Source organism: Ailuropoda melanoleuca, chromosome 17, assembly GCF_002007445.2.
Source record: "Ailuropoda melanoleuca isolate Jingjing chromosome 17, ASM200744v2, whole genome shotgun sequence".
NCBI classification, from domain to species: domain Eukaryota; kingdom Metazoa; phylum Chordata; class Mammalia; order Carnivora; family Ursidae; genus Ailuropoda; species Ailuropoda melanoleuca.
The window spans coordinates 23,120,113-23,143,982 of NC_048234.1; the positions used below are offsets into that span (position 1 = coordinate 23,120,113).

A 23,870-nucleotide genomic window follows, 5' to 3' on the forward strand; every position below is an offset into this window, starting at 1 on the left:
TTGAGCGCTAAGCATGTTTCTGCCTTCCTCAGGGTTGACAAAGACCTTTCACGTATGTTTCTAGTCAAGCACTGTAAACTGGGCAAGCATTACTATTTTCTCCATTTCACAAATAAGCAAACAAAGTGAAGTGAACAGCTCAAACAGGTGACAGGTACCCAAGCCAGGCCTTGGACTCTGGGTCTTAGGTTCTTTCAGTGACATGGAGCTTTGTCCCCAGGTATGAAGTTAGGAGATACCAGCAAAATTCTTTTTCCAGATGTCTTCAATCTCCAAGACCTCTGATCTGCTACCATATACCCTTGTCCCAGGGAGGAACCCAGCATTGCCACGTGGTGGTAACAACTCATCCCGGGGGAAGCAGGACCCTGGCCATGTTCCGCATCAGAGAAAGCAGTAAGTACGTGATGGGTAATGTACATTGTAATTTCACATAAGTAACACTGGTAAGAATGAGATTAGTCTCCAGTAAGCAGAATAGCTGACTAGATGGTATAATCTCATTCCCCAGTCATGGCCATACCAGTTTATGACACACCAGTCCTACTGAACCTGCCAGCTCACAACTCCGGAGAGGACTGTGAAATAGTTTAATCCACTGCGGCCCTTAGCTCAGCTTGAGATCTGCCCAAAGTTAAGCTGAAATGAGGAGTAGATGCTGGGAGACTAGGAAGAACACAGCAGATTTAGCTCTCTGCCATGGCCATTTTCACTTGGCTAACCGTCTGCTAATGGCGGACCAGAAGAGCCACAGGCTTCGGCTCCTCGGCCTGAGCTCCAGAGAGTGCAATGACCAGGGCTCAGTCCTCAGGTCCCTCCTCTCTGCCGTCTGTCCCCAGCTCATCTCATGGTTCGAAACCCCAAGCAGTCGAGGAGGTGCGGGTTGAACCTCATAGCACAGCAGACCCATCTCCATAATAAATGAGGACCTCCTAGGTGTGGGGGATTCAACAGAGAAATGGGCAAAGGACATACATGGAAAAAATTACATATGGCCCTGAAACATACGAAAAGATGTTCAATTTCACTAACAACAAAAAAAAAGTGATTACAAACCATATTTGTTTTCTATCGCTATATAAGAATTACCACAAAGATAGCAGCTTAAAACAACACAAATTTATTATCTTAGAGCTCTGTGGGCTTAAAGTCTAACACAAGTCTCTAAAATGAAAGCATCAACAGGGCTGCCTTCCTTTCTGGAAGCTCTGGGGGAGGGTCCAGGTCCCTGCTCAGTCTGGGTGCTGGCAGAGTTCAGGTTCTTGCAGTTGGAGGACTGAGGTCCCATGTCCCTGCTGGCTGTCAGCTGAGGGCTGTCCCAAGCTTCTAGAGGCCTCCCGTACTTCTTGGCTCAGGGCCCCTTCCTCTGCCTTCAGAACCAGCAGCAACGGGTCAAGGCTCCTGCTTCAAAACCCTCCTGCAGCTCCTCCCACTGTGGCATTGCTGGACACAGGCAGGAAGCGTTCTCTAGGTCTCTGGTTCACGCCATGACAAAAAAGCCACCTGGAAAACCCAGGACCACCTCCCCACCTCAAGGTCCTTGACACTTCATCACATTTGCCAACGGAAGGGGACATTTCGCAGGTCCCAGGGACTGGGGTGTGGACATCTCCAGGGGGCCGTTATTCTAATAACCACCCCAACATACAATGATTCACCTTTTAGTCCGGGAAGCAGCAATGACAGCCTAGGCCTGACAATGCTGTGGCAGCCGCTGTCTGCAGGGAGTGTCACTGACAGTATCCCCGAAAGTCACATATAAATTTACCTCCAAGAGAAACCTCCTGTCCCACCATTTCTTTCCACCTCTACTCCCACCACCCCAGTGCAAGCATTCTCTCCCTCTGCCTGGGCACATGCACAGTCTTCCCTTTCATCTCTCACCCACTTCTCCCCTTCAATCTACACCCCAGGCCGCAGCAGAGAGATCTTTAGAGAAAGTAAATCAGATCACACCGTTCACTGCTTCAACACTCCACTGACTTCCCATTGTACTCATAATAAAACCCCAACTCTCTCCTGTCCTATAAGGCCCCCCGAGATGCAGTCCCCAGTGATGTCAGCCCCTGCTCTCAGCACACTGGCCTCCTCCTTATTCCAGGCGAGGTCTCCGTCCGCTGTGCATTCAGCCTGGAAGCCCCAGACCTTGACCGCAAGGGCCCACTCTCACTCAGGACAAGCTCCCATTTTCTCTCCTTAGAGAGGCTCCCTTTCCTATCTACCCTATCAAACAGCCACTGACCTTTTGGACACGTCCATCATATCGTTTTGTCTTTCCTCATAGCTCTGACCACTTTTTGAAAATACCTTGTATTTGTTGGTGTACTTGTTTATCAACGGTCTCCCTGCTGGATTCATAAAGCCCACGAGAGACGCATGTTTTATGTGCTGCTGTATACCCCATGCCTGGGAAAGGGTCAGACGCAATGCAGCCCCATGATGAACATTTGCTGAATGAATGAAAATAAGATAGAAAAGCAGAAGGAAGAAAGGAAAAAAGGGAGGGAGGGAATCTTGTTCAGAAAGCAGACTCCCTAATCAAGATGAATCCAATTCAGTTCGGCAAACACTGGTGTTTGCTAAATCCAATCTGCTTCCCTGAATTTATTCATATGCTATGTTTCAGATAAATCCCAAAAGCTCAGGACCAGAGTTAAGGAGTGGGGTAAAAATAGTAGTTTTATAACTGCTGAAATCAACAGAGTCATCTGTTAGTATACAATGAACTGACATTGGATGGTTGAAGCACTATTTAAGAATACTGCCAATAAACATCAGAAAAATCTGCTGTACTACTGAGAGGCGCCTGGATGGCTCAGTCAGTTAAGCATCTGCCTTCGGCTCAAGTTGTAATCCCAGGGTCCTGGGATCGAGTCCCCCATTTGGCTCCCTGCTCAACGAGAAGCCTGCTTCTCCCTCTCTCTCTGCCCCTGGTTGTGCTCTCTCATTCACTTGCTTTCTCTCTCAAATAAATAAAATCTTTAAAAAAAAAAAAAAAGAAGAGTCTGCTACAATCCTGAATCGATACTTTCTTTTGACAACAAACCAGTTACTTATAGTGTACTTTAAGAGTTTCTTGTGCATTTTCTTCTGAAAAGCATGTTCAGTGGGATTGTACAATAAGACCAGATTAATGATTGTGAAGCCTACCAACAGACATGAGAGTAGAGTAAACTGGGTTTGAAATGTAATTTGGTTCAGCACCAGGGATCAATATTTACGTGCATTTTCTTAGGGGAGTCAAAAAGGTTGTCACATTGAATTTTTTTGCAAGTTGAAAAATAAGAGACAGAAACACAGATCTGCACTTACATAGCTGCATGTGACAATGACAAAAGGAACCCTGACGAGTCAAGACCCCACAGGACAGTGGCTGGAACCACAGGTCCCACAGGCATCCCTACCCTGCTTCCCTTACATCGCAGCACCACACGGAGCACTCGGAGGCTCGGAGCCGAGATCACCTGGCCGAGGCACAGAACTGACAGTGTCCTGCAGGAGGTGTTAGTGGACACTCCCCAGTGCCCCCTTTTCTAGAAACCTCAGTCTTTTGAGAAACTTCAGTCTTCATTACCCCAGAGCTACAGATTAGACCAGCGTATAAAACAGAGAAGTCAGCAATAAGGCAGAACTTGAGGGGCTGGGAGAAGAGAGGAAAGAAAGGATGCTGATGGAGATGAAAGGGATCGTCTTATCGCAGGGGATCTACAGGTGATTTCAAAGGCCAAGAAGCTTTGAAGAAAGCGCTGCTAGCAAAACAGGCTGTTCTGAGTCTGAAGCCAGTTAATGAGAGGCAGAGAATGGGGAGTTACTGCTTGGTGGGGACACGCTTTCCAGGGGGAAGATGAAAAAAGCTCTGGCGTGGGATAGTGGTGATGTCTGCACAACAGCCTGACAGCTTCATGCCACAAAACAGCACGATAACAAATGGCTAAAATGCTCAGTTTTATGCTATGTATGTTTGACACAATAAAAATTTTACTTTTTTTTTTTTTAAAGTAGGCTCCATGCCCAGCGTGGAGCCCAATGTGGGGCTTGAACTCCCAACTCTGAAATCAAGATCTGAGCCGAGATCAAGAGTCAGAAGCTCAACTGACTGAGCTACCCAGGTGCCTTGACGCAATAAAAATTTTAAAAGGTAAGTTAGTTAATAAAACAGATGAGACAGAAAGGTATCCGCAAGACCCAAAGAACACTGAGTGGCAAGGGGGTGGTCAATGGACAGGATCCTTGAATTAGTAGATAACAGGGAATCTGTGGGTCAAGGACTCCAGGGGAATGCTGTGGAGCAGGCAAGTGAAACAGGAGACACAGATGAGCTTTGGGCCACTCTGTGAGTTTCCCACGACAGCAAATGCAAGACCGTGTCACCCTACGACAGTACCTACTGCTACGACCAGATGTTGGCAGTAAATTCTAAGACAGTCTATATGGATGGACTACCCTCTTCCCACTGGTCATGGGGACAGAAGTCCATGGTCACCAACCCTTGGCCTTTCTCTTGTTTTCCACCAAAGCCATGGTGGTTTTTCATTTTCAGAAATGCAATGATAAAAATTATTCTCGCCAAGTTTCTAAGGCAACAGAATTTCACCGCCCTTGTTCTGAGGAAATGCTTGTCACCCAGGGTCTGAAGAGTTGCTTAGGCCAAACTACAACAAAAAAAAGTCCATACCAGGTCCTTCTATGGTTTGCCTCCTCAGTGTACCTTTCTCTAAAAATTACATGTGACAATGAGGTAAAAGGGGACATTTTCTTTCTTCTTCTTCTTCTTTTTTTTTTTTTTGTTAAGATTTATTTGTTTGACAAAGACTTTACTGGCAACATGGCACCATTAAAATCATATCTCTCAGTATGCAGTCTCAATGTGAATGGCCTGAATGCTTCCATAAAACGCCACAGGGTTGCAGATTGGATAAAAAGACATGACCCATCCATTTGCTGTCTACAAGAGACTCATTTTGAAACCCAAAGATGCATTCAGACTTAGAGTAAGGGGATGGAGTACCATCTTCCACGCAAATGGACCTCAAAAGAAAGCTGGAGTAGCAATTCTCATATCAGATAGACTGGATTTTAAACTAGAGGCCATAGAGAGAGATACAGAAGGGCACTATATTATTCTTAAAGGAAGTATTCAACAAGTGGATATGACAATTATTAATATATATGCCCCCAACAGGGGAGCAGCAAGATACACAAGCCAACTCTTAACCAAAATAAAGAGACATATAGATAAGAACACAGTAATAGTAGGGGACCTCAACACCCCACTATCAGAAATAGACAGAACACCCTGGCAAAAACTAAGCAAAGAATCAAAGGCTTTGAATGCCATACTCTACGAGTTGGACCTCATAGATATATAGAGAACACTACACCCCAGAACCAAAGAATACTCATTCTATTCTAATGCCCATGGAACATTCTCAAGAATAGATCATGCTCTGGGACACAAAACAGGTCTCAGCCAATACCAAAAGATTGAAATTATCCCCTGCATATTCTCAGACCACAACGCTCTGAAATTGGAACTCAACCACAAGGAAAAACCTGGAAGAAACTCAAACACTTGGAGGCTAAGAACCATCCTGCTCAAGAATGACTCGATAAACCAGGAAATCAAAAAACAAATTAAACAATTTATGGAGACCAACGAGAATGAATACACAACGGTCCAAAACCTATGGGATACTGCAAAGGCAGTCCTAAGGGGGAAATACATAGCCATCCAAGCCTCACTCAAAAGAATAGAAAAATCTAAAATGCAGTTTCTATATTCTCACCTCAAGAAACTGGAACAGCAACAGAGGGACAGGCCTAACCCACTGACAAGGAAGGAGTTGACCAAGATTAGAGCAGAAATCAATGAATTAGAGACCAGAACCACAGTAGAGCAGATCAACAGGACTAGAAGCTGGTTCTTTGAGAGAATCCATAAAATTGATAGACCACTGGCAAAACTTGTCCAAAAACAAAGAGAAAGGACTGAGATTATTAAAATTATGACTGAAAAGGGAGAGGTCACGACCAGCACCATTGAAATTGCAAGGATTATTAGAAACTTTTATCAACAGCTATATGCCAAAAAACTAAACAATCTGGAAGAGATGGAGGCCTTCCTGGAAACCTATAAACTACCAAGACTGAAACAGGAAGAAATAGATTTCTTAAATAGGCCAATTAACTATGAAGAAATTGAGTCAGTGATAAACAACCTTCCAAATAATAAAACTCCAGGCCCAGACGGTTTTCCTGGGGAATTCTACCAAACATTCAAAGAAGAAATAATACCTATTCTCCTAAAGCTATTTCAAAAAATAGAAACAGAAGGAAAGCTACCAAACTCATTCTATGAGGCTAATATTACCTTGATCCCCAAACCAGGCAAAGACCCCCTCAAAAAGGAGAATTACAGACCGATTTCTCTAATGAATATGGATGCCAAAATCCTCAACAAGATCCTTGCTAATAGAATCCAACAGTACATTAAAAGGATTATCCATCATGACCAAGTGGGATTCATACCTGGGATGCAAGCATGGTTCAACACTCGCAAATCAATCAATGTGATACATCATATCAACAAGAAAAGACTCAAGAACCATATGATCCTCTCAATTGATGCAGAAAAAGCATTTGACAAAATACAGCATCCTTTCCTGATTAAAACCCTTCAGAGTGTAGGAATAGAGGGTACATTTCTCAATCTCATAAAAGCCATCTATGAAAAGCCTACTGCAAGCATTATTCTCAATGGGGAAAAGCTGGAAGCCTTTCCCTTAAGATCAGGAACACGACAAGGATGCCCACTCTCGCCACTATTATTCAACATAGTACTAGAAGTCCTTGCAACAGCAATCAGAAGACAAAAAGGGATCAAAGGTATCCAAATCGGCAAAGAAGAAGTCAAACTGTCTCTCTTTGCAGATGACATGATACTCTATATGGAAAACCCAAAGGAATCCACTCCCAAACTATTAGAAGTTATAGAACAATTCAGTAAGGTGGCAGGATACAAAATCAATGCCCAGAAATCAGTTGCATTTCTATACACGAATAACGAGACTGAAGAAAGAGAAATTAGGGAATCCATCCCATTTACAATAACACCAAAAACCATGCGTTACCTTGGAATTAACTTAACCAGAGACGTAAAGGACCTATATGCTAGAAACTATAGATCACTTTTGAAAGATATTGAGGAAGACATAAAAAGATGGAAAAATATTCCATGCTCATGGATTGGAAGAATTAACATAGTTAAAATGTCCATACTACCCAGAGCAATCTACACTTTCAATGCTATCCCGATCAAAATACCGAGGACATTTTTCAAAGAACTGGAACAAATAGTCCTTAAATTTGTATGGAACCAGAAAAGGCCCCGAATCTCCAAGGAACTGTTGAAAAGGAAAAACAAAGCTGGGGGCATCACAATGCCGGATTTCGAGCTGTACTACAAAGCTGTGATCACAAAGACAGCATGGTACTGGCACAAAAACAGACACATCGACCAATGGAACAGAATAGAGAACCCAGAAATGGACCCTCGGCTCTTTGGGCAACTAATCTTTGATAAAGCAGGAAAAAACATCCGGTGGAAAAAAGACAGTCTCTTCAATAAATGGTGCTGGGAAAATTGGACAGCTACATGCAAAAGAATGAAACTTGACCACTCTCTCACACCATACACAAAAATAAACTCCAAATGGATGAAAGACCTCAATGTGAGACAGGAATCCATCAAAATTCTAGAGGAGAACATAGGCAACAACTTCTATGACATCGGCCAGAGCAACCTTTTTCACGACACATCTCCAAAGGCAAGAGAAATAAAAGATAAAATGAACTTATGGGACTTTATCAGGATAAAGAGCTTCTGCACAGCCAAGGAAACAGTCAAAAAAACTAAGAGACAGCCCACGGAATGGGAGAATATATTTGCAAAGGACACCACAGATAAAGGACTGGTATCCAAGATCTACAAAGAACTTCTCAAACTCAATACACGAGAAACAAATAAACAAATCATAAAATGGGCAGAAGATATGAACAGACACTTTTCCAATGAAGACATACAAATGGCTAACAGACACATGAAAAAATGTTCAAAATCATTAGCCATCAGGGAAATTCAAATCAAAACCACACTGAGATACCACCTTACGCCAGTTAGAATGGCAAAGATAGACAAGGCAAGAAACAACAATTGTTGGAGAGGATGTGGAGAAAGGGGATCCCTCCTACATTGTTGGTGGGAATGCAAGTTGGTACAGCCACTCTGGAAAACAGTGTGGAGGTCCCTTAAAAAGTTAAAAATTGAACTACCCTATGACCCAGCCATTGCACTACTGGGTGTTTACCCCAAAGATACAGACGTAGTAAAGAGAAGGGCCATATGCACCCCAATGTTCATAGCTGCATTGTCCACAATAGCCAAATCATGGAAGGAGCCGAGATGCCCTTCAACAGATGACTGGATTAAGAAGCTGTGGTCCATATATACAATGGAATATTACTCAGCTATCAGAAAGAACGAATTCTCAACATTTGCTGCAACATGGACGGCACTGGAGGAGATAATGCTAAGTGAAATAAGTCAAGCAGAGAAAGACAATTATCATATGATTTCTCTCATCTATGGAACATAAGAACTAGGATGATTGGTAGGGGAAGAAAGGGATAAAGAAAGGGGGGGAATCAGAAGGGGGAAGGAAACATGAGAGACTATGGACTATGAGAAACAAACTGAGGGCTTCAGAGGGGAGGGGGTGGGGGAATGGGATAGACTGGTGATGGGTGGTAAGGAGGGCACGTATTGCATGGTGCACTGGGTGTTATACGCAACTAATGAAGCATCGAACTTTACATCGGAATCCGGGGATGTACTGTATGGTGACTAACATAATATAATAAAAAATCATTTAAAAAAAAAAGATTTATTTGTTTGAGAGAAAGAGCATGAGCACAAACGAGTGAGGGGGAGACCTGAGCCAAAGGCAGATGCTTAATCAACTGAGCCAACCAGGTGCCCTAAAAGAGGGAACTTTTTTTTAAAAAAGATTTTATTTATTTATTCGACAGAGATAGAGACAGCCAGCGAGAGAGGGAACACAAGCAGGGGGAGTGGCAGAGGAAGAAGCNCAGAGGAAGAAGCACGCTCATAGCAGAGGAGCCTGATGTGGGGCTCCATCCCATAACACTGGGATCACGCCCTGACCCGAAGGCAGACGCTTAACCACTGTACCACCCAGGCGCCTCCGAGGGAATTTTTTAAAAGACTGAATATTAACATATTTCCAGTGATAACAAAATGCAAACCTAAAGAACCCTTCATGATCTAAACTGATCACCAAAGAGACTCTCACTGGATATCATATCTGCAATGTTTGAAAAAGCATCTTACCTATTAATTTAAAAAAACTTAAGTATGAATTTTCTGGAACCCTTATACTTTGCTTATGGAAATGTAAATAGTGCAACCTCTTTGGAAAACATCCTCAAAAGTTCCTCAAAAGGTTAAAAAGCATAGAGTTCCCATATGACTCAGCAACAGGACTCCTTGGTATAACACAAGAAAATGAAATGCGTGTTCATACAAAAACTGGTACAGGGTCCCCTGGGTGGCACAGCTGGTTGAGCATCTGACTCTTGGTTTCGGTTCAGCAAGTGTTCTCGGGGTTGTGAGACTGAGCCCCAAGTCAGGCTCTGCACTCAGCATGGAGTCTGGTTAAGACGCTCCCTCAGGCTTTGCCCCTTGTTCCCCTCTAAAATAAGTAAAATCTTAAAAAAAAAAAAACCCAACTGGTACAAGAATGTGATAGAATTACTCATAACAGCTAAGAAGTGTAAGCAACCCAAATGTCCATCAGCTGATGAAGAAAAAAATAGGATATATGCATACAATGGAATTTCTTTTTTAATTTAAGTAGGCTCCACTCCCAGTATGGAGCCCAATGCAAGGCCTGAATTCATGATCCCAAGATCAAGACCTAAGCTGAGATCAAGAATTGGACACTTGGGGCTCCTGGGTGGCACAGCGGTTAAGCGTCTGCCTTCGGCTCAGGACGTGATCCCGGCATTATGGGATCGAGCCCCACGTCAGGCTCCTCTGCTATGAGCCTGCTTCTTCCTCTCCCACTCCCCCTGCTTGTGTTCCCTCTCTCGCTGACTGTCTCTATCTCTGTTGAATAAATAAATAAAATCTTAAAAAAAAAAAAAAGAATTGGACACTCAACCAACTGAGCCACTCAGGCACCCCTGCATATAATGGAATATTAAAAATTTTAAGACTTTTTAAAAATTTATTTGGGGGGGAGGAGAGAAAGAGAGCAGAGGGGGGGAGGGCAGAGGGAGAGAGAGAGAATCTCAAGTAGACTCTGAACTGAGTGCAGAGTCTGACACAGGAATCTGATCCCACGAACCTGAGATCATGACCTGAGCCAAAATCAAGAGTCGGACGCTCAACTGACTGAGCCACCCAGACGCCCCTACTGAATATTAATTTTAAAAATTAGTAATAAATGTATGCTACAGCATGAATAAACCTCACTAACATCAGGAGAAGCAAAAGAAGCCAGACACAAAAGGTCACATACATGATTCCACTTCTATGAGGTGTCCAAATATGTGCAATGTCCAGAGTAGGCAAATCTATGGCAACAGAAAATATATTAGTGGTTGTCTAGGGCTGGCATGGGGCGTAGGTGAGGAGTGACTGCTAACAGAGACAGTTTCTTTCCAGGAGGAGACAAAAATGTTCCACAATCAGAGGCTGGTGATGGTTGCCCAACTCTGCGAATTTACTAAAAAACAATGAGTCGCATACTTTGAATAGATGAATTGTATAGTATGTGGATTACACATTGAGTTGTTCAATTATGTTTGAATTTTTATTTTTTTTATTTTTTTTTATTAAATGCTAGATTTTAAATTTTTTTTTTTTTTTTTTTTTATAAGACAGAGATAGAGACAGCCAGCGAGAGAGGGAACACAAGCAGGGGGAGTGGGAGAGGAAGAAGCAGGCTCATAGCAGAGGAGCCTGACGTGGGGCTCGATCCCATAACGCCGGGATCACGCCCTGAGCCGAAGGCAGACGCTCAACCGCTCTGCCACCCAGGCGCCCCAATTATGTTTGAATTTTTAGCATTTTGAAAATTCCAAAATACATTTAAAAAAAAATCACAAAACAAACTTAAAAATGCACCTTGAACATCAATGAACTTACTCTCTGACATCTGCAGATGGGTTCATGACCACAGGTCTAATGTTTTAAAAAACAATTCCAATGAACCATCACTGTCCACTCACTCAGCAAAGGTTTACCGACCATTTACTGTAAAGCCAGGTACTGCTCTGAGCTGTGCACATCAACACAGTGATGAACAAAATGCACTCCCGGCCCCTAAGATTAATTTCCACAAAGGAGATACAGATGTAAACCTACGAAACGTTTTCATGTCTTTTGTGGTTTAAACCCTGTATTTATCCTTTTTTAAAAAGATTTCATTTATTTATTTATTTGAGAAAGAGAAACGAAATGTGCACAGGGGGAGGGGCAGAAGAGAGGGAGAGAGAATCTCAGGCAGACTTCACACTGATCGTGGAGCCCAATGTGGGGCTCAATCCCGGAGCCTAAATCAAGGGTCAGATGCTTAACTGACTGAGCCTGCCAGAAGCTCCCCTGTATTTACCTTTTTTGTGGCTGTAGGTGTTTTCCAAATTTTCTTTTTAGCCAAAGTTAGACCAGAAGGTTACTTCCTGTGTATTATGTTGCTTACAACTGCCGTACGTCAATACTATCTACAGAGAATTTCTATCAGGCCATTAATTGCCATATCTGACATGTAAGTGAAGACTGCCCTTGAAGTAAATAAAACTGATTAAGATATTATCTAAAGCAACAGATATCAAATGATCAGTACCATGACTCTTCAGTGTTACCTTTTTTTTTTTTAAAGATTTTTTATTTATTCATTTGACAGAGATAGAGACAGCCAGCGAGAGAGGGAACACAAGCAGGGGGACTGGGAGAGGGAGAAGCAGGCTCCCAGCGGAGGAGCCTGATGTGGGGCTCGATCCCAGAACGCTGGGATCACACCCTGAGCCGAAGGCAGACGCTTAACGAATGAGCCACCCAGGCGCCCCACGTGTTCCCTTTTTTATTTAAGCCTCCAACTATTGCTTCAGTGTAAGGAGTTTTGTTTTGTTAGACATCCTGGAAATTTCCTTGACTCTGAAAGTAAAATTGGGAAATACTTTTATCCAAAGTCTTCTTAAAAACAAACACCTACGTTTTCTATTCTACTAGAAATTGAGAGCGCTATCTAAAAATCAGTGGAGCTCATCTTATGTAAGTAGCCAGAATCCTTCAAAAGTGAATTCTCAAAGTGATTTAGATAAAATGCTTTGCGTGTTCATTCAAATAAAGTCCTTCTTTTCGTACAATAATGGAAAACTGCAAAGATAAAAACTGAAACGTTATTTTAAATCTATCTAACTCCACACAGGATTTTCAGGTCAGTGAAACAACTCTGTATAAAACGAGTGGTGAATGTACGTTGTCATAAATCTGTCCAAACCCACAGCACACACCACATCGAGAGTGGATCCTCACGTGGACTACAGCCGTCAGGTGGTGATGTGTCAGCACAGGTTCAACTGTACCAGATGTCCGGCTCTGGTGGGGGAGGTGGGTTAGTAGGGCAACTTGTGCCTGTGGGGGGAGGGGGCATACGGGAAATCTCTGTACCTTTCTCTACATTCTGACATGGACCTAGAACTTCTCGAAAGAATAAAGTTTAGGGACACCTGGGTGGCTCAGTTGTGAAGCGTTGCCTTTGGCTCAGGTCATGATCCCAGGGTCCAGGGATCAAGTCCCGCATCAGCTACTTGCTCAGGGGGAGCCTGCTTCTCCCTCTGCCTGCCACTCCCCCTTCTTGTACTCACGCTCTCTTTCTGGCAAATCAGTAAATAAAATCTTTTAAAAAATCTATAAATCTCAATTGTTTGCTCATTAGCCACATTTCTTACCAGTAAAAACTGCGTGGGCAGAGGACTCCATAAATTTTCAAACTGCCCCATTTCACGTCTATAAAGCATTTAAGCACACAGAAGATACACAACAAAAATGTGTTCCCCTACCAGCATGTGCTCTGTCTGTATGCTGAAGTGAGAAATTACTGCTAAAGGGGAGACACAAAGGGGGAGGGTCCCATCACTACCAGACACAGACCTAACTGACCCTTCCAACACGGGAAAGCAGGCCACGGGCCCTAGGAGGCCAGGATGCAGGGGGAAAGCCAGAGATGGTAGGAGGTGGTCTGATGTGAGGGAGTGTGAATGTGAGTGTGTGTGGAAGTCCAGGGTGTTCCAGAAGGGAGGGCCCCAAGGGCGATAACATTCAGGTCCTTTTTTTACAAAGGACGCACAGGCAGAACCAAATGCTCTACAATGCAACCCTTCATCTGCCAGCGGTGTGCGGAAAAGGAGAGGCCAGGACTACACAGACCTGGGGGGGGTGGGGGTAAAACAGCCTCTGGCTGGCTGCTTGGGGTGGAGAAGTGGACTATCAAACAAAACAAAGACGAACCCAAATATCAAAGCAGAAGAATGTGAGAGTCTTTTTAAAGTCAGAGGACAATTTTGAAAATTAAAATATATCAATTTTATGCTAAAATTCAAAATGAAAAGCCACGCGATAATGCTGACATTGCTTTAATTCACTCTTATTTATAATTAAAAAAAAGCTCACTTTTTGGGGGAGATCCTGCTAGTGTAAGAAATAGCAATGAAGAGGGCACTGTTTCAGAAGGTTATTTCTTCCACACTAATACCCACAATCATAGATGACAATAACAGTAAGAATCGATCACACCCATCGTTCTAGGAATCTTTGGTCAGTGTTTTGGTTGATTTTTAGCCAATCTCTGGTTAAGGATGGTAGAGATGTTTGGTATGTTATCCTACTCTGAGAAGTCCATTCTCTAATAAATGAAATGACAGCTTGGTAATAAACCCAATTTCCTTCACAGCATCCTTAGAGTTCAGCTAATAATCTCAGCGATAATTCTTGGGCACGATCCACTCTCACTGGGGCACTTTTGGGAGCCAAAAGGAGATAACTAAGAAACTTCAAGGACATAAAAATCTACTGAATTTCACTAAGCTACTGACTACCCTTGTAGACACTTAACATTTGGGATTAGAAAGAGAAGGGGAGCAGCTTGCCCCCGTGTAAACCAGGTTGACAGGGCCCCCATCATCTGATCCCACCGACAGCCTTCACCCCTCCCTAAACAATTTCAAGTCCTAGCCTTTCACATCCATATAATGGGATGCTAGCCCGTTATACAATTTTAAGCTGTTGTAAGTAAAGGAAAAAACCCTAATTACACACCAGTGGGAATAATACATCACCATTATGTTAAATACATAAATAATATATATCTAGGAAAGCAACAGAAAGACACATGAGCCTCTATGGTCAGCGAGTAATCCTGAAATGCCAAACAGAAGCAACTTGCAGGCTGGGATTGGAAGGACAATCCCATTTCACTGAATATGCTTTTATACTCTGCTTCCCACTTACATGAAGTGTTATTTTAAATAAATCCCACTCTCTGGAAATGTAATAGAAGCTCTACCTGTTAGCAGCAAACTATCTTCAGAAGTTGGGCCCCATGTGATGCATGAAACTCGAAGACACTCTTCGGTCTGTCTGTCTTTTCTCCCTCTCCTTCACCTTCTCTCCTCCCTTTCTTTTCCTCCCTCTTCTTCTCTATTGATGTAGTTTACTTCTACTGGCATTTCTGTCTTTTCTCTTGCTCATACCCCAGCTCAGTCTAGAAGTTACCCATCTCGACTCAAGAGCCTTGGTGCTAGTCCTGGGGAACGAGCCCATGTATCTCCAGCTCCTGCCTCATGGAGGTGGACTGGCAAGGGCAGAGCGCCCTGCCCGTGGCAGGCAAAGCCTCCAGAGCGATGCCTCCAGAGCCCAGGAGCACAGCACAAGGCTGGCTTCCGCGTTCCCCTCCCTTTGCGTGTCGATTTAAGACTCCAAAATGACTCCAAGGTTTACCAGCTCCAGAGGCAAAGAAAGGAATATGGTCACAACCTCCTCGACCCTGAACCTCCTATCTTGCTCCCCTGCTGCTTCTATTTGTAACTTTCCCTGTTGCCACTCTGAAATGCTCTGCCAGAACGCCTTTGTCATGCTGAACTCCACCTCGCCTGAGATCCTTCTATGAAGCGCCTGTCTTGGGGTAGACAATCTAACTGTGGCATCCCCTCCCCCAAGGTGCAATGCAGGACACCAGGCTAAACCAAGTTCACCTATGGTGCCCTGCAAACTGCCCAGCCTGGATGTTTATCCATCACTGGCCGTTCAGTCCCTGTATTCTTCCCCCATGAAGGTCAGTGGCCGCAGCCGTCTAGGACAACAGTGAATGGCAGGATTTTTGCCCCTAACATTATTTGCCCAGCAGCCCTAAATCCCTTCTGAGGATTAAACCACAGCCTCTGATTTCAATTGTCTATTTCCTAAGGAAACATGGCAACTGCTCCCAGTCTCCCTTCACAAGCAGGTAAAATGGAAAATCCATGGGCTTTGGGACCACACAGCCCTGGAATGAATTCCAGCTCAACTCAGCTTTATTCTGGGGCACCTTCCTTACCAACTGGTTTCCTTATCTGCAAATGGGAACAGTTCCTACCTGGTATTTGTGAAAATCAAATGAGTCATTCCCCTCTTTATTCCTCTGACACACCCCTTTCCCATTTCAGCCCTCCAGCTAAATCCACCAGACCAGCCCTGATCTGGTATTATTTGGAAATCAACCTCGAAATGCAAAGATCCTATCTCTGATAGATAGACTCCATCCTTCCTATCAAAAGGGAAGTCTGGAAAGCCTTGTAAGCATATATTATGAGCAACCAAACTAAGAAAAGAAAATATGATTCTCCTTGATAACCACAGCACCCACAGCCCCAGCAACAGAGTGACCGGCACACACCCCCCTACCTGCTGCACAGAGAAGGGGACTCCGTCCCTCACTGGCTTTCTTCAGCACCTGTCCACCTTCACCTTCATTATAACGAGTCTTGACGAGTCTTCAAAACCCTCAAAGACCTTCTCCCTCATTTTTGATAAGAGAAAACAGGCCCAGAGAGCTTAAGTAACTTGTTCAAAGTTGCACAGCAAGTAAGTGGCTGGCAGCTGAGTAACTCTCGCCCAGCTGGTGGGCACAGCAAATTAAGTAAGCCATGAGAGGCTTAGTTAAGAGAAACCACACTGTGAGGCTGTATCTCAGGGAGGTTTAGCAGACTCTGAAGATGTTCTGTGAATCTCAGTATATGTTTTTTAGTATGTAATACAGTGGACTATTGAACAACACAGATCTGAATTGCAAGGGTCCATCTCTATGCTGATTTTTTGGATAAATATGGTAGTAGTATTAATGTATTTTCTCCCCCTTATGATTTTCTTCCAACATTTTCTTCTCTCTAGCTTACCTGGTTGTAAAAACACAGTGTATAATACATATAACATACAAAATATCCATTAATTGATTGTTTACTGTTATTTCTAAGGCTTTTAGTCAACAGTAGGCTATTGGCAGTTAAGTTTTTGGAGAGTCAAAAGTTAACAGGTGCATTTCTGACTGCACAGGGTGGGGGTGAGGGGTGTTGTCCAACGGTCAACAGTATGGGTATTTATTTGCCAAGAGGATTTCACAGATCTTTGGTGGATTTCTTAGAACTCCTGCATTCTAGACTAGTGCCATTAAATGGAACTCTGAGAAAAATGGAAACGCACTTTCCAACAATTTAAATAATTAAAACCTGGGCTAGATGTGCCTACAGGGCACTTGAAATGTGGCTCATACAACTGAGGAGCTGAAGGTTTTAAACATTTCAACATGTTTTACAGTGGTAAAATACACATAACATGAAGTCTACCATCTTACCCATTTTTAAATGGACGCTTCAGCGATACTGAGCACATTCACAATGTTGTGTGACCGTCACCACACCATCCGCCTCCATAGCTCTTTTCATCTGGTAAACTGAGACTCTCTCCATGAAAAGGAACTCTCCCTTTCCTCCGCCCCGCCCCTCACCCCAGCCCCTGGCAACCACCGTTCTACTTTCTGTCCCCATGATTCTGATGACTTTAGGTAAGTAAGTACAACCACACACAGCATCTGCCTTTTTGTGACCAGTGTATTTCGCTCGGCATAATACCCTCAAGGTGATCCAAGTTGTAGCATGTGGCAGGATTTCCTCCCTTCTGAAGGCTGAGTAATACTCCACTGTGCGTAGAGACCACATTTTGCTTATCCATTCAGCAGTCAATGGACACTCAGGTTGCTCCCACATTTTAGCTACCGTGAATGCTACTATCAACACGGGTGTATAATATCTCTATGAGGCCCTGCTTTCAATTCTTTTGGGTAAACACCCAGAAGTGGAATTGTTGAGTCATCTGCTAATTCTATATTTAAGTTTTGAGGAAGTGCCATATCATTTTCTATAGCAGCTGCACCATTTTACATTTCTACTGAGAATGCACAAAGGTTCTGATTTTTCCCCATCTTTGCCGATATTGTTATTTTCTGGGGGTTTTTTCGTTTTGTGTTTTGTTTTTTTGATAGCAGCCATACTAATGGGTGTGAAGTGGTATTTCACTGTCGTTTTGATTTGCATTTCCCTAGTGATTACTAATGTTAACTATATACCTTCTTTGGTTCAATGTTTTCATTTTATTTCATTGTAATTTGATTGAACTTAAATGGCCATATGTGGCTAGGGGCTTCCATACTGGACAGTGCAGCTCTAGACCACAACGATTCTCGGGGTAACTGGAAACCCAGGGCAGTAAGCACAAGGAACTCTGGAGGCAGATGGACTAATTCAGATATGTTCTAATTCTGTGGACTTAGCCAGTCACTTACACTTGCCACACCGCAGTCTTTACATGTGTAAACCAGAGTTAGTACAACCAGATTACTCTAGCTAACAATGAAATGAAATGAGCCAGCATGCTTACAGCCCCTGGTACAGTCTTAGCACATGGGAGAGAATCAAAGTCAATGGAACATATCTCCCTTCAGTTCCCAATGCCCCCCAAAACTGGACACCTAGGAGTTGGCCTTTTCAGACACTTTCCCCAAACGCACTGCAGTCCTTGCCAGAGAAATGCACTTCCAGTTCTAGGAAACAAGGATTGTTAGCTCCCACCAAGGGAACCCCATTAACGGAGGGTAGATGAAATCTGGAATCTCAGCCCTCTGATAATCAATGAGTCTGACTCTTGTCCAGATTCAGACTTAGCTAATAACCAACAGGAAAGTGAAGCTATCAAACCTTCAATTCTAGAATTCCTGGCCATCTCCTTTAGGAAGCAGCCAAAACAGACCCGCAGAAGAACTCTTTAAGAAAACTCTCTAAGTTCTTCTGGATGTGATGCATGGCTCCGGAGAGTCCTGAGACGGGTTTTGTGGTCAAGGCCCTTCTCCCATCCTGGACGGCGACCACGTGAGCCCTAGGCCTCTTACCTGATGCTGCAGTGGTGGGGGTGCTGGCCGGCGCGGGCTGCGACGGGCTGTTGCTCTCGGTCATCAGGCAGGGATTGCTGCCATTGCTCTCTCTCTTGACAAGCAGCTCAGCAGCGCTGGGCAGCGGGATAGGGTGGCTGATGCCCAGTTCTTCCTCCTGGGCCTGCTGCCTTCTCAGGGCCACCTAGAAGCACAGGGCAGCAAGTCAGCCTCCAGTGCTCCAAAATCACTTGCACGGCTTTGCCAAAACCCCCAGAGCCCCAGTCACCCCAGATATCATGAATCATGAGCTTCAGGAGTAAGGTCTGAGATTCTCTCATTCCTTTTGAATGGTACCCAGGTAACCAGGATGTGAAGCCAAAGCTGAGAAATGGTGTCTAGCCCATAGCAGGACAAAAAAATGTCCGTGACACAAATGAGTATGCAGAGCAGGAAATAAGGCTGGCTAAGGAGGATCAGGAAAAACTGTAGAGTCAGCCAAGCAGAGGAGTTCCATGTGAAGAGAAGTTGGCATTGATGGATTAGGAAGAAAGGAAAATGGGATAGCTCACTCCTTCATGCCACACATTAGTAAAAGGCCACTGTACTGGGGCCAGCGACCAGCAAGTTACAGTAAGATTAGATTAGATCCCAAGGTACTCACGGTTTAAAAGCAGGAAAAGGAGGCAGGCAAATATGCAAAGGCAACTAAACACGAAATGTGGCAAAAACCGTGGAAGAGGGACACATCAATCCCACAGCAGGACTCTGGCGGCAGAAATGGCTTTAAGGGTTAAGAATTAGCCAGAAGTGGTACTGGAAGAGGGCCTTGAAGAACAGAATGAGTAACACTTGCACAGGCAAGAATGAAGGGGCAGAACAATTCAGAGCAAGGGAGCAGGGTGGGCAGGAAAGGCAGGGGCTACTTAGGAAACCCCGCAGGGCCTTGCTCTCTGGAATGGAGGGAGCATGCAGAGCAGTAATGGGGGAAAGGGGCTGGAATAGGGAGTTGAAGTCCCTGGAGAAGGAAGAGGCTTCAGGTAGAAGGTCTCCTATGCCAGCAGGACAGAAGGAGCCGCAACTGAGGGTATAAGGGACCTAAACTATCTAAGAGACTCCTCATGGTCCCTCTTCAACTTATCTGCTTTTAAATAACATTGTTAAAGTTTGCAAAAAAAAAAAAAAGTGTAAAGAAATAAATTGTACTTTTGCCTACTACATGTAACAAAAAAGGAGACTTTCTGTTGGAACTTGACTATTGGTGATAATGAAATGAGAAAATAAAACATCTGTACCTCAGAGGCTGAAATAGAAGCCAAAAGTTTTAATCAAAATAGTAATCCACAACTACTATTTATTGTTTCAGGAAAATTGTAGTCCAGACTTAGCAAGCTGATTAACTTGCAAATAATTTTACTCTTAACAAGTGTCTTCAACTTACAAAAGCATCCTTAAATAATCAATTAAGATTAAATGATTAAGCTTCAGTCTTGGATTTTTCCATTTTCGACCAAGTTTAGAAACAGAATTTTAAGGATCTGACCAAAAAATAGCGACAAAAAAATACCCACAAATCTTTGAAGTTATGTCAATGCATGCTTATATCCTGATTTACACAAATCCCATGCATGCACAAAATTCACAGGGCATTTATTACACATGCCATAAACTAAGGACACTTTTATAAAATCCTCTCACAGATTTTAAAGAAAAGCTATTGAATAAGGGAAGATGGGGCAATTGATTAAAACGCAATTATTTTAGGGTCATATCGAAGAGCACTTTCACAATATTTGGGAAAGAAAAAATGGCAGGTACATGAAATTTTACAGGATTTCACCTAGCACATCCCAAGCCTTCTGGTGTGGAAAATGCTGAAGTTCATATTATAGAAGTAATCCTGAGTCACTTTTGTTTTTAACCTTTTTTGTTTTTAGCCTTTTTGCAAGTTGGTGCCCCTATTAATAAAACTTCTTCAAAATGAATGGTCCTCCTTAAATACATGTTTTTATGACATTTTGAGGAAAAGTCCTCTTTCAAGCATACTCTCCGCATCCAGTATTTAAAACAACTCAATGTTCAGAAGATTTTTCTACCTACAAATACAACTCCAACGTCCCTAAGGCTTTTTCAGTAAACTCATTGTGTTGCATTTTAACGCTACACCAGGGTAATCTCTTCACCCCTACAGATTACGCTAAAAAGCCATAAAAAAGCGCTAAGGAAAACCCTGTATGCCCACGACTGCAATGGCAATCCGTGAAGCCAACACATACCCAATTTGAGGCACATTTTTAAAAAGTGAGATGTACGTAAAAAGCATAATCTTTAAGCATTTACACAGCCTTTATTAAACACTCTTCTATGAATTATTTTCCACAGAGGGTTCTTACACGTTCCCAGTCAAAAGTTGCACATCGTTAGTAAACATTTCTTTGGTATCTTTTCATCTTAAAGAAACTGTCTTAAAAGGATGAAACAAATTTTAGCTGGAAAGAATGTATATTATTCTCTCCCAAAAAATCCTTTTCAGGATACCAAACGACGTTGACAATTTCGGTTTAAGATGCTAAACTCGGGTCCTGCTTAGGACGTGCTAAAAACAACTACAGACAAACCCTCAAACCCGTGCCCTTTTCCCCCTTGCGCTTACTTTTAAAAATTCTTAAGTGTGCTTGAAAACAGACTCAGAATAACCTGTACCTGACTGAGTCAGGTCGAGGGAGCAGAAGTTCGAAAACTCATTCTACCCCCGCGGCGCTCAAAATGGCTGAAGCGCGCGGCGCGGACCCGCGGGCGGCGAGCTCGAAGAGGCCGCCGGGAGCTCGGCGGGGACCACGCGGCGCCCGCGCACGCTGCCGCGACTTTTCCAGAAGAACCACGCGACGCGCACGGTACCCGGAAGAGCGGCGGCCGCCGTCCCCGCCAGTCGCCCAAGCGGGCGCCCTCCCTCACCCTCTGCCGTGTGAGCGCTAGTCTCTGCTCAAGGGCGGGGATCCTAGGGCCTCCCGAGGCGGGTGGGCTCCCCAACTCTCTGTTCGGACAGCGCGGTCGGAGATCCGCCGGACTCCTCCCCCTCCGGCAGGGCGACCCCGGCAACTCTCTGAAAGCGGGCGCAGAGATCCTGGGGACCTCCGAAGGCGCGAACCCTGCAACTCTGTGCTCTGAGAAAACGGTCGGAGATCCTAGGAATTTTCTGGGGACCTCCGAGGGCGCGAACCCCGCGACTCTGCTGTAGGGCGGGATCAGGGACTGCTGAACAGACAGAGCCCCGCAACTTACTGCTCCGGAAGCAGGATCGGAGATCCTGGGGATGGATTTTTGGGACCTCCGACAGGGCGAACCCCCTAACTCTCTGCTGGAGGGCGGGGTCAGGGATCCCGGGACTCCCAACGAGCGGACCCCGCAACTCTGCTAAAGGTCGGGATCAGGGATCCCTCGGAGGCCGAACAAACCCACCAAACTCCCTGCTCCGCGGGCCGGATCCCAGAGGACTCCCGGCCCTGCGAGCCTGGCGTGGCGCGAAGCTGAGAGCCATGGGCCCCGCGCGCGCGGCCGTCGGCGAGCTCCACCGCCTCTCTCCGGAACCCCGACACCGCGTGGCGCCCACCTGGCCCGAGGGACTTTAAGTTAGGGGCTGACTCTCGGTTTCCCGACGCCCGCACTCACCTGGGCGGCCATCACGCGCTGTCTCTCAGCGATCAGGTTGCACTTCTTGCATTGGCAGTCCCGCCACATGCAGAAGCGCTTGTGGCCCTTGAGCGGCGACGCGTAGCCGTGGTTCCTGCATCGCGCGCACTTGGGCAGCCGCGGGGACTTCTTGCTCCCGGAGCCCATGCCCGACGCCCCCGAGCCCGAGCCGCCGCCGCCGCCGGCGGCCCCGGCGCCCGCGCCACCGGTGCTCCCAAGCAGCGCCCCAGCCGCTTTGCCAAAGCCGCCGGCCTTGCCCTGCGGGGGTGGTCCAGCGGCGTGCGGGGCCTCCGAAGATGCAGAGGGCTTGCTGAATGCGTCGTCGTTGGGCATGGTGTCCCAGGGAGACGCGCGAGGACCCACCGGGTCCCTCTCCGGTCTGGAGACGGCTGCAGGGGAAAAGCACAGCTAACGGCGAGGCTCCCGGGGGAAAGCGCAGAAGGCGTGTGCGCTGCAGCCGGAGGTGCAGCCCGAGTGGCGAGGTCTGGACACACAACGCCTAGACTAGTGGGGGGTTGTGCCCTTTTCTTTCTTTTGGCGCGCGCGCGGCGCAGAACTTTTGGATACTTTTCAGAATGTTCCCGGGACTGCCTGGGCGGGAGAGGGCGCGAGGGAATGCAGCCACGCCCACCGCCCCCCAACTCCAGCCACTGCGTTCCCGCCGGGAGCCAGCTTGCACTGGCTGCAAACACCGAGGGTGTGGCCGCAGGTGGCTGCAAACGCACCTCGAGGTGCAGAACCGCCGGGGATACTGCGATCTCCGCACTCTCCCGGGCGCCAGGGCCTGGCGGCGGGAGCACGCTGCACTCGGAGGGAGCTGAGCTCCCAGGTCAGGAATGTAGTTGTGCATCCTAGCCCTGCAAGCTGCTTATAGAAGATGCAGACCACCCCGTGGGGTCCTCTAGCTCCCTTCCCCCATTCTCCACGTTAGCTCGGTAGGGCAGAGCTGCTTCTGCCAAGAAACCAACTCGGAAAGCGGCTTTTTTCTCACATAAGAAAAGTATGAGATTGAAGGCCTGAGAAAAGAGAAATCTCTGCATTTAATCGGCAAATAAGACCCTGTGTAGGGCTCAAGCGCACCCAAAATTGAGTCTGTCTGTTCTCCAATGATTCCTTCCTGCCCTTTGTGGTCATTCGTTCACAAGATTTCTACTGCTGGCTCCAGGTAACTCTCAAATGTATAGTTCCAGCCCTTGTTGCTTCCCACTTCAGATGCATAGAGCTTCTTGGCTCGAGGCAGCTTCACATAGGCAAGCACTCGGCCTTTAAAAAACCTCACTGGGGTGGGACGGGGTGGGGGGTACTTAACAGATGTAGACATTTATCAAAATTCATCCCACAGTTAAGATCTGTGCATTCATTGTGTATAATCATACCTCTAAAAACCCTCAGAGGTCTTATAGTCTTTCCCCCACACCCCTACCCCACCCTGCGTGCCTCCTCTCTGTTCACTTCAACAAATCCATCCCTAAGGCCTGCTGATCAGATCACTTCTTCCTACACACCCACAATGTCCCTACAACACCAGCCCTTCCCTTGTCTGGATCTGCAGTAGCTTCCAACTGGTCTCCCTGTTTCTTAGTCTTCCAGTATATTCCACGCAAAAGGCAGCTGGCCCCTGCAGTGGCTTGGTATTGTTTG

At 45.4% G+C, this 23,870-nt stretch overlaps 1 protein-coding gene across 2 annotated transcripts in view; it reads right to left on the reverse strand.

Annotated features, from left to right (window-relative positions):
* Positions 1 to 22,785, reverse strand: part of DMRT1 (doublesex and mab-3 related transcription factor 1) — a 105,296-nt gene extending 82,511 nt beyond the window's left edge. The window contains exons 1-2 of one of the 2 annotated variants that reach the window (XM_011225811.3): positions 22,209 to 22,785; positions 18,561 to 18,744 (exon numbers count right to left, since the gene is read on the reverse strand). In XM_011225811.3, the coding sequence (XP_011224113.2) occupies positions 18,561 to 18,744; positions 22,209 to 22,562 (538 nt within the window). In that variant the 5' untranslated portion in view covers positions 22,563 to 22,785. The remainder of the gene's footprint in view (positions 1 to 18,560; positions 18,745 to 22,208) is intronic. The other variant, XM_034647253.1, reaches the window with a different exon arrangement.
* Between the last annotated feature and the right edge of the window lie 1,085 nt (positions 22,786 to 23,870).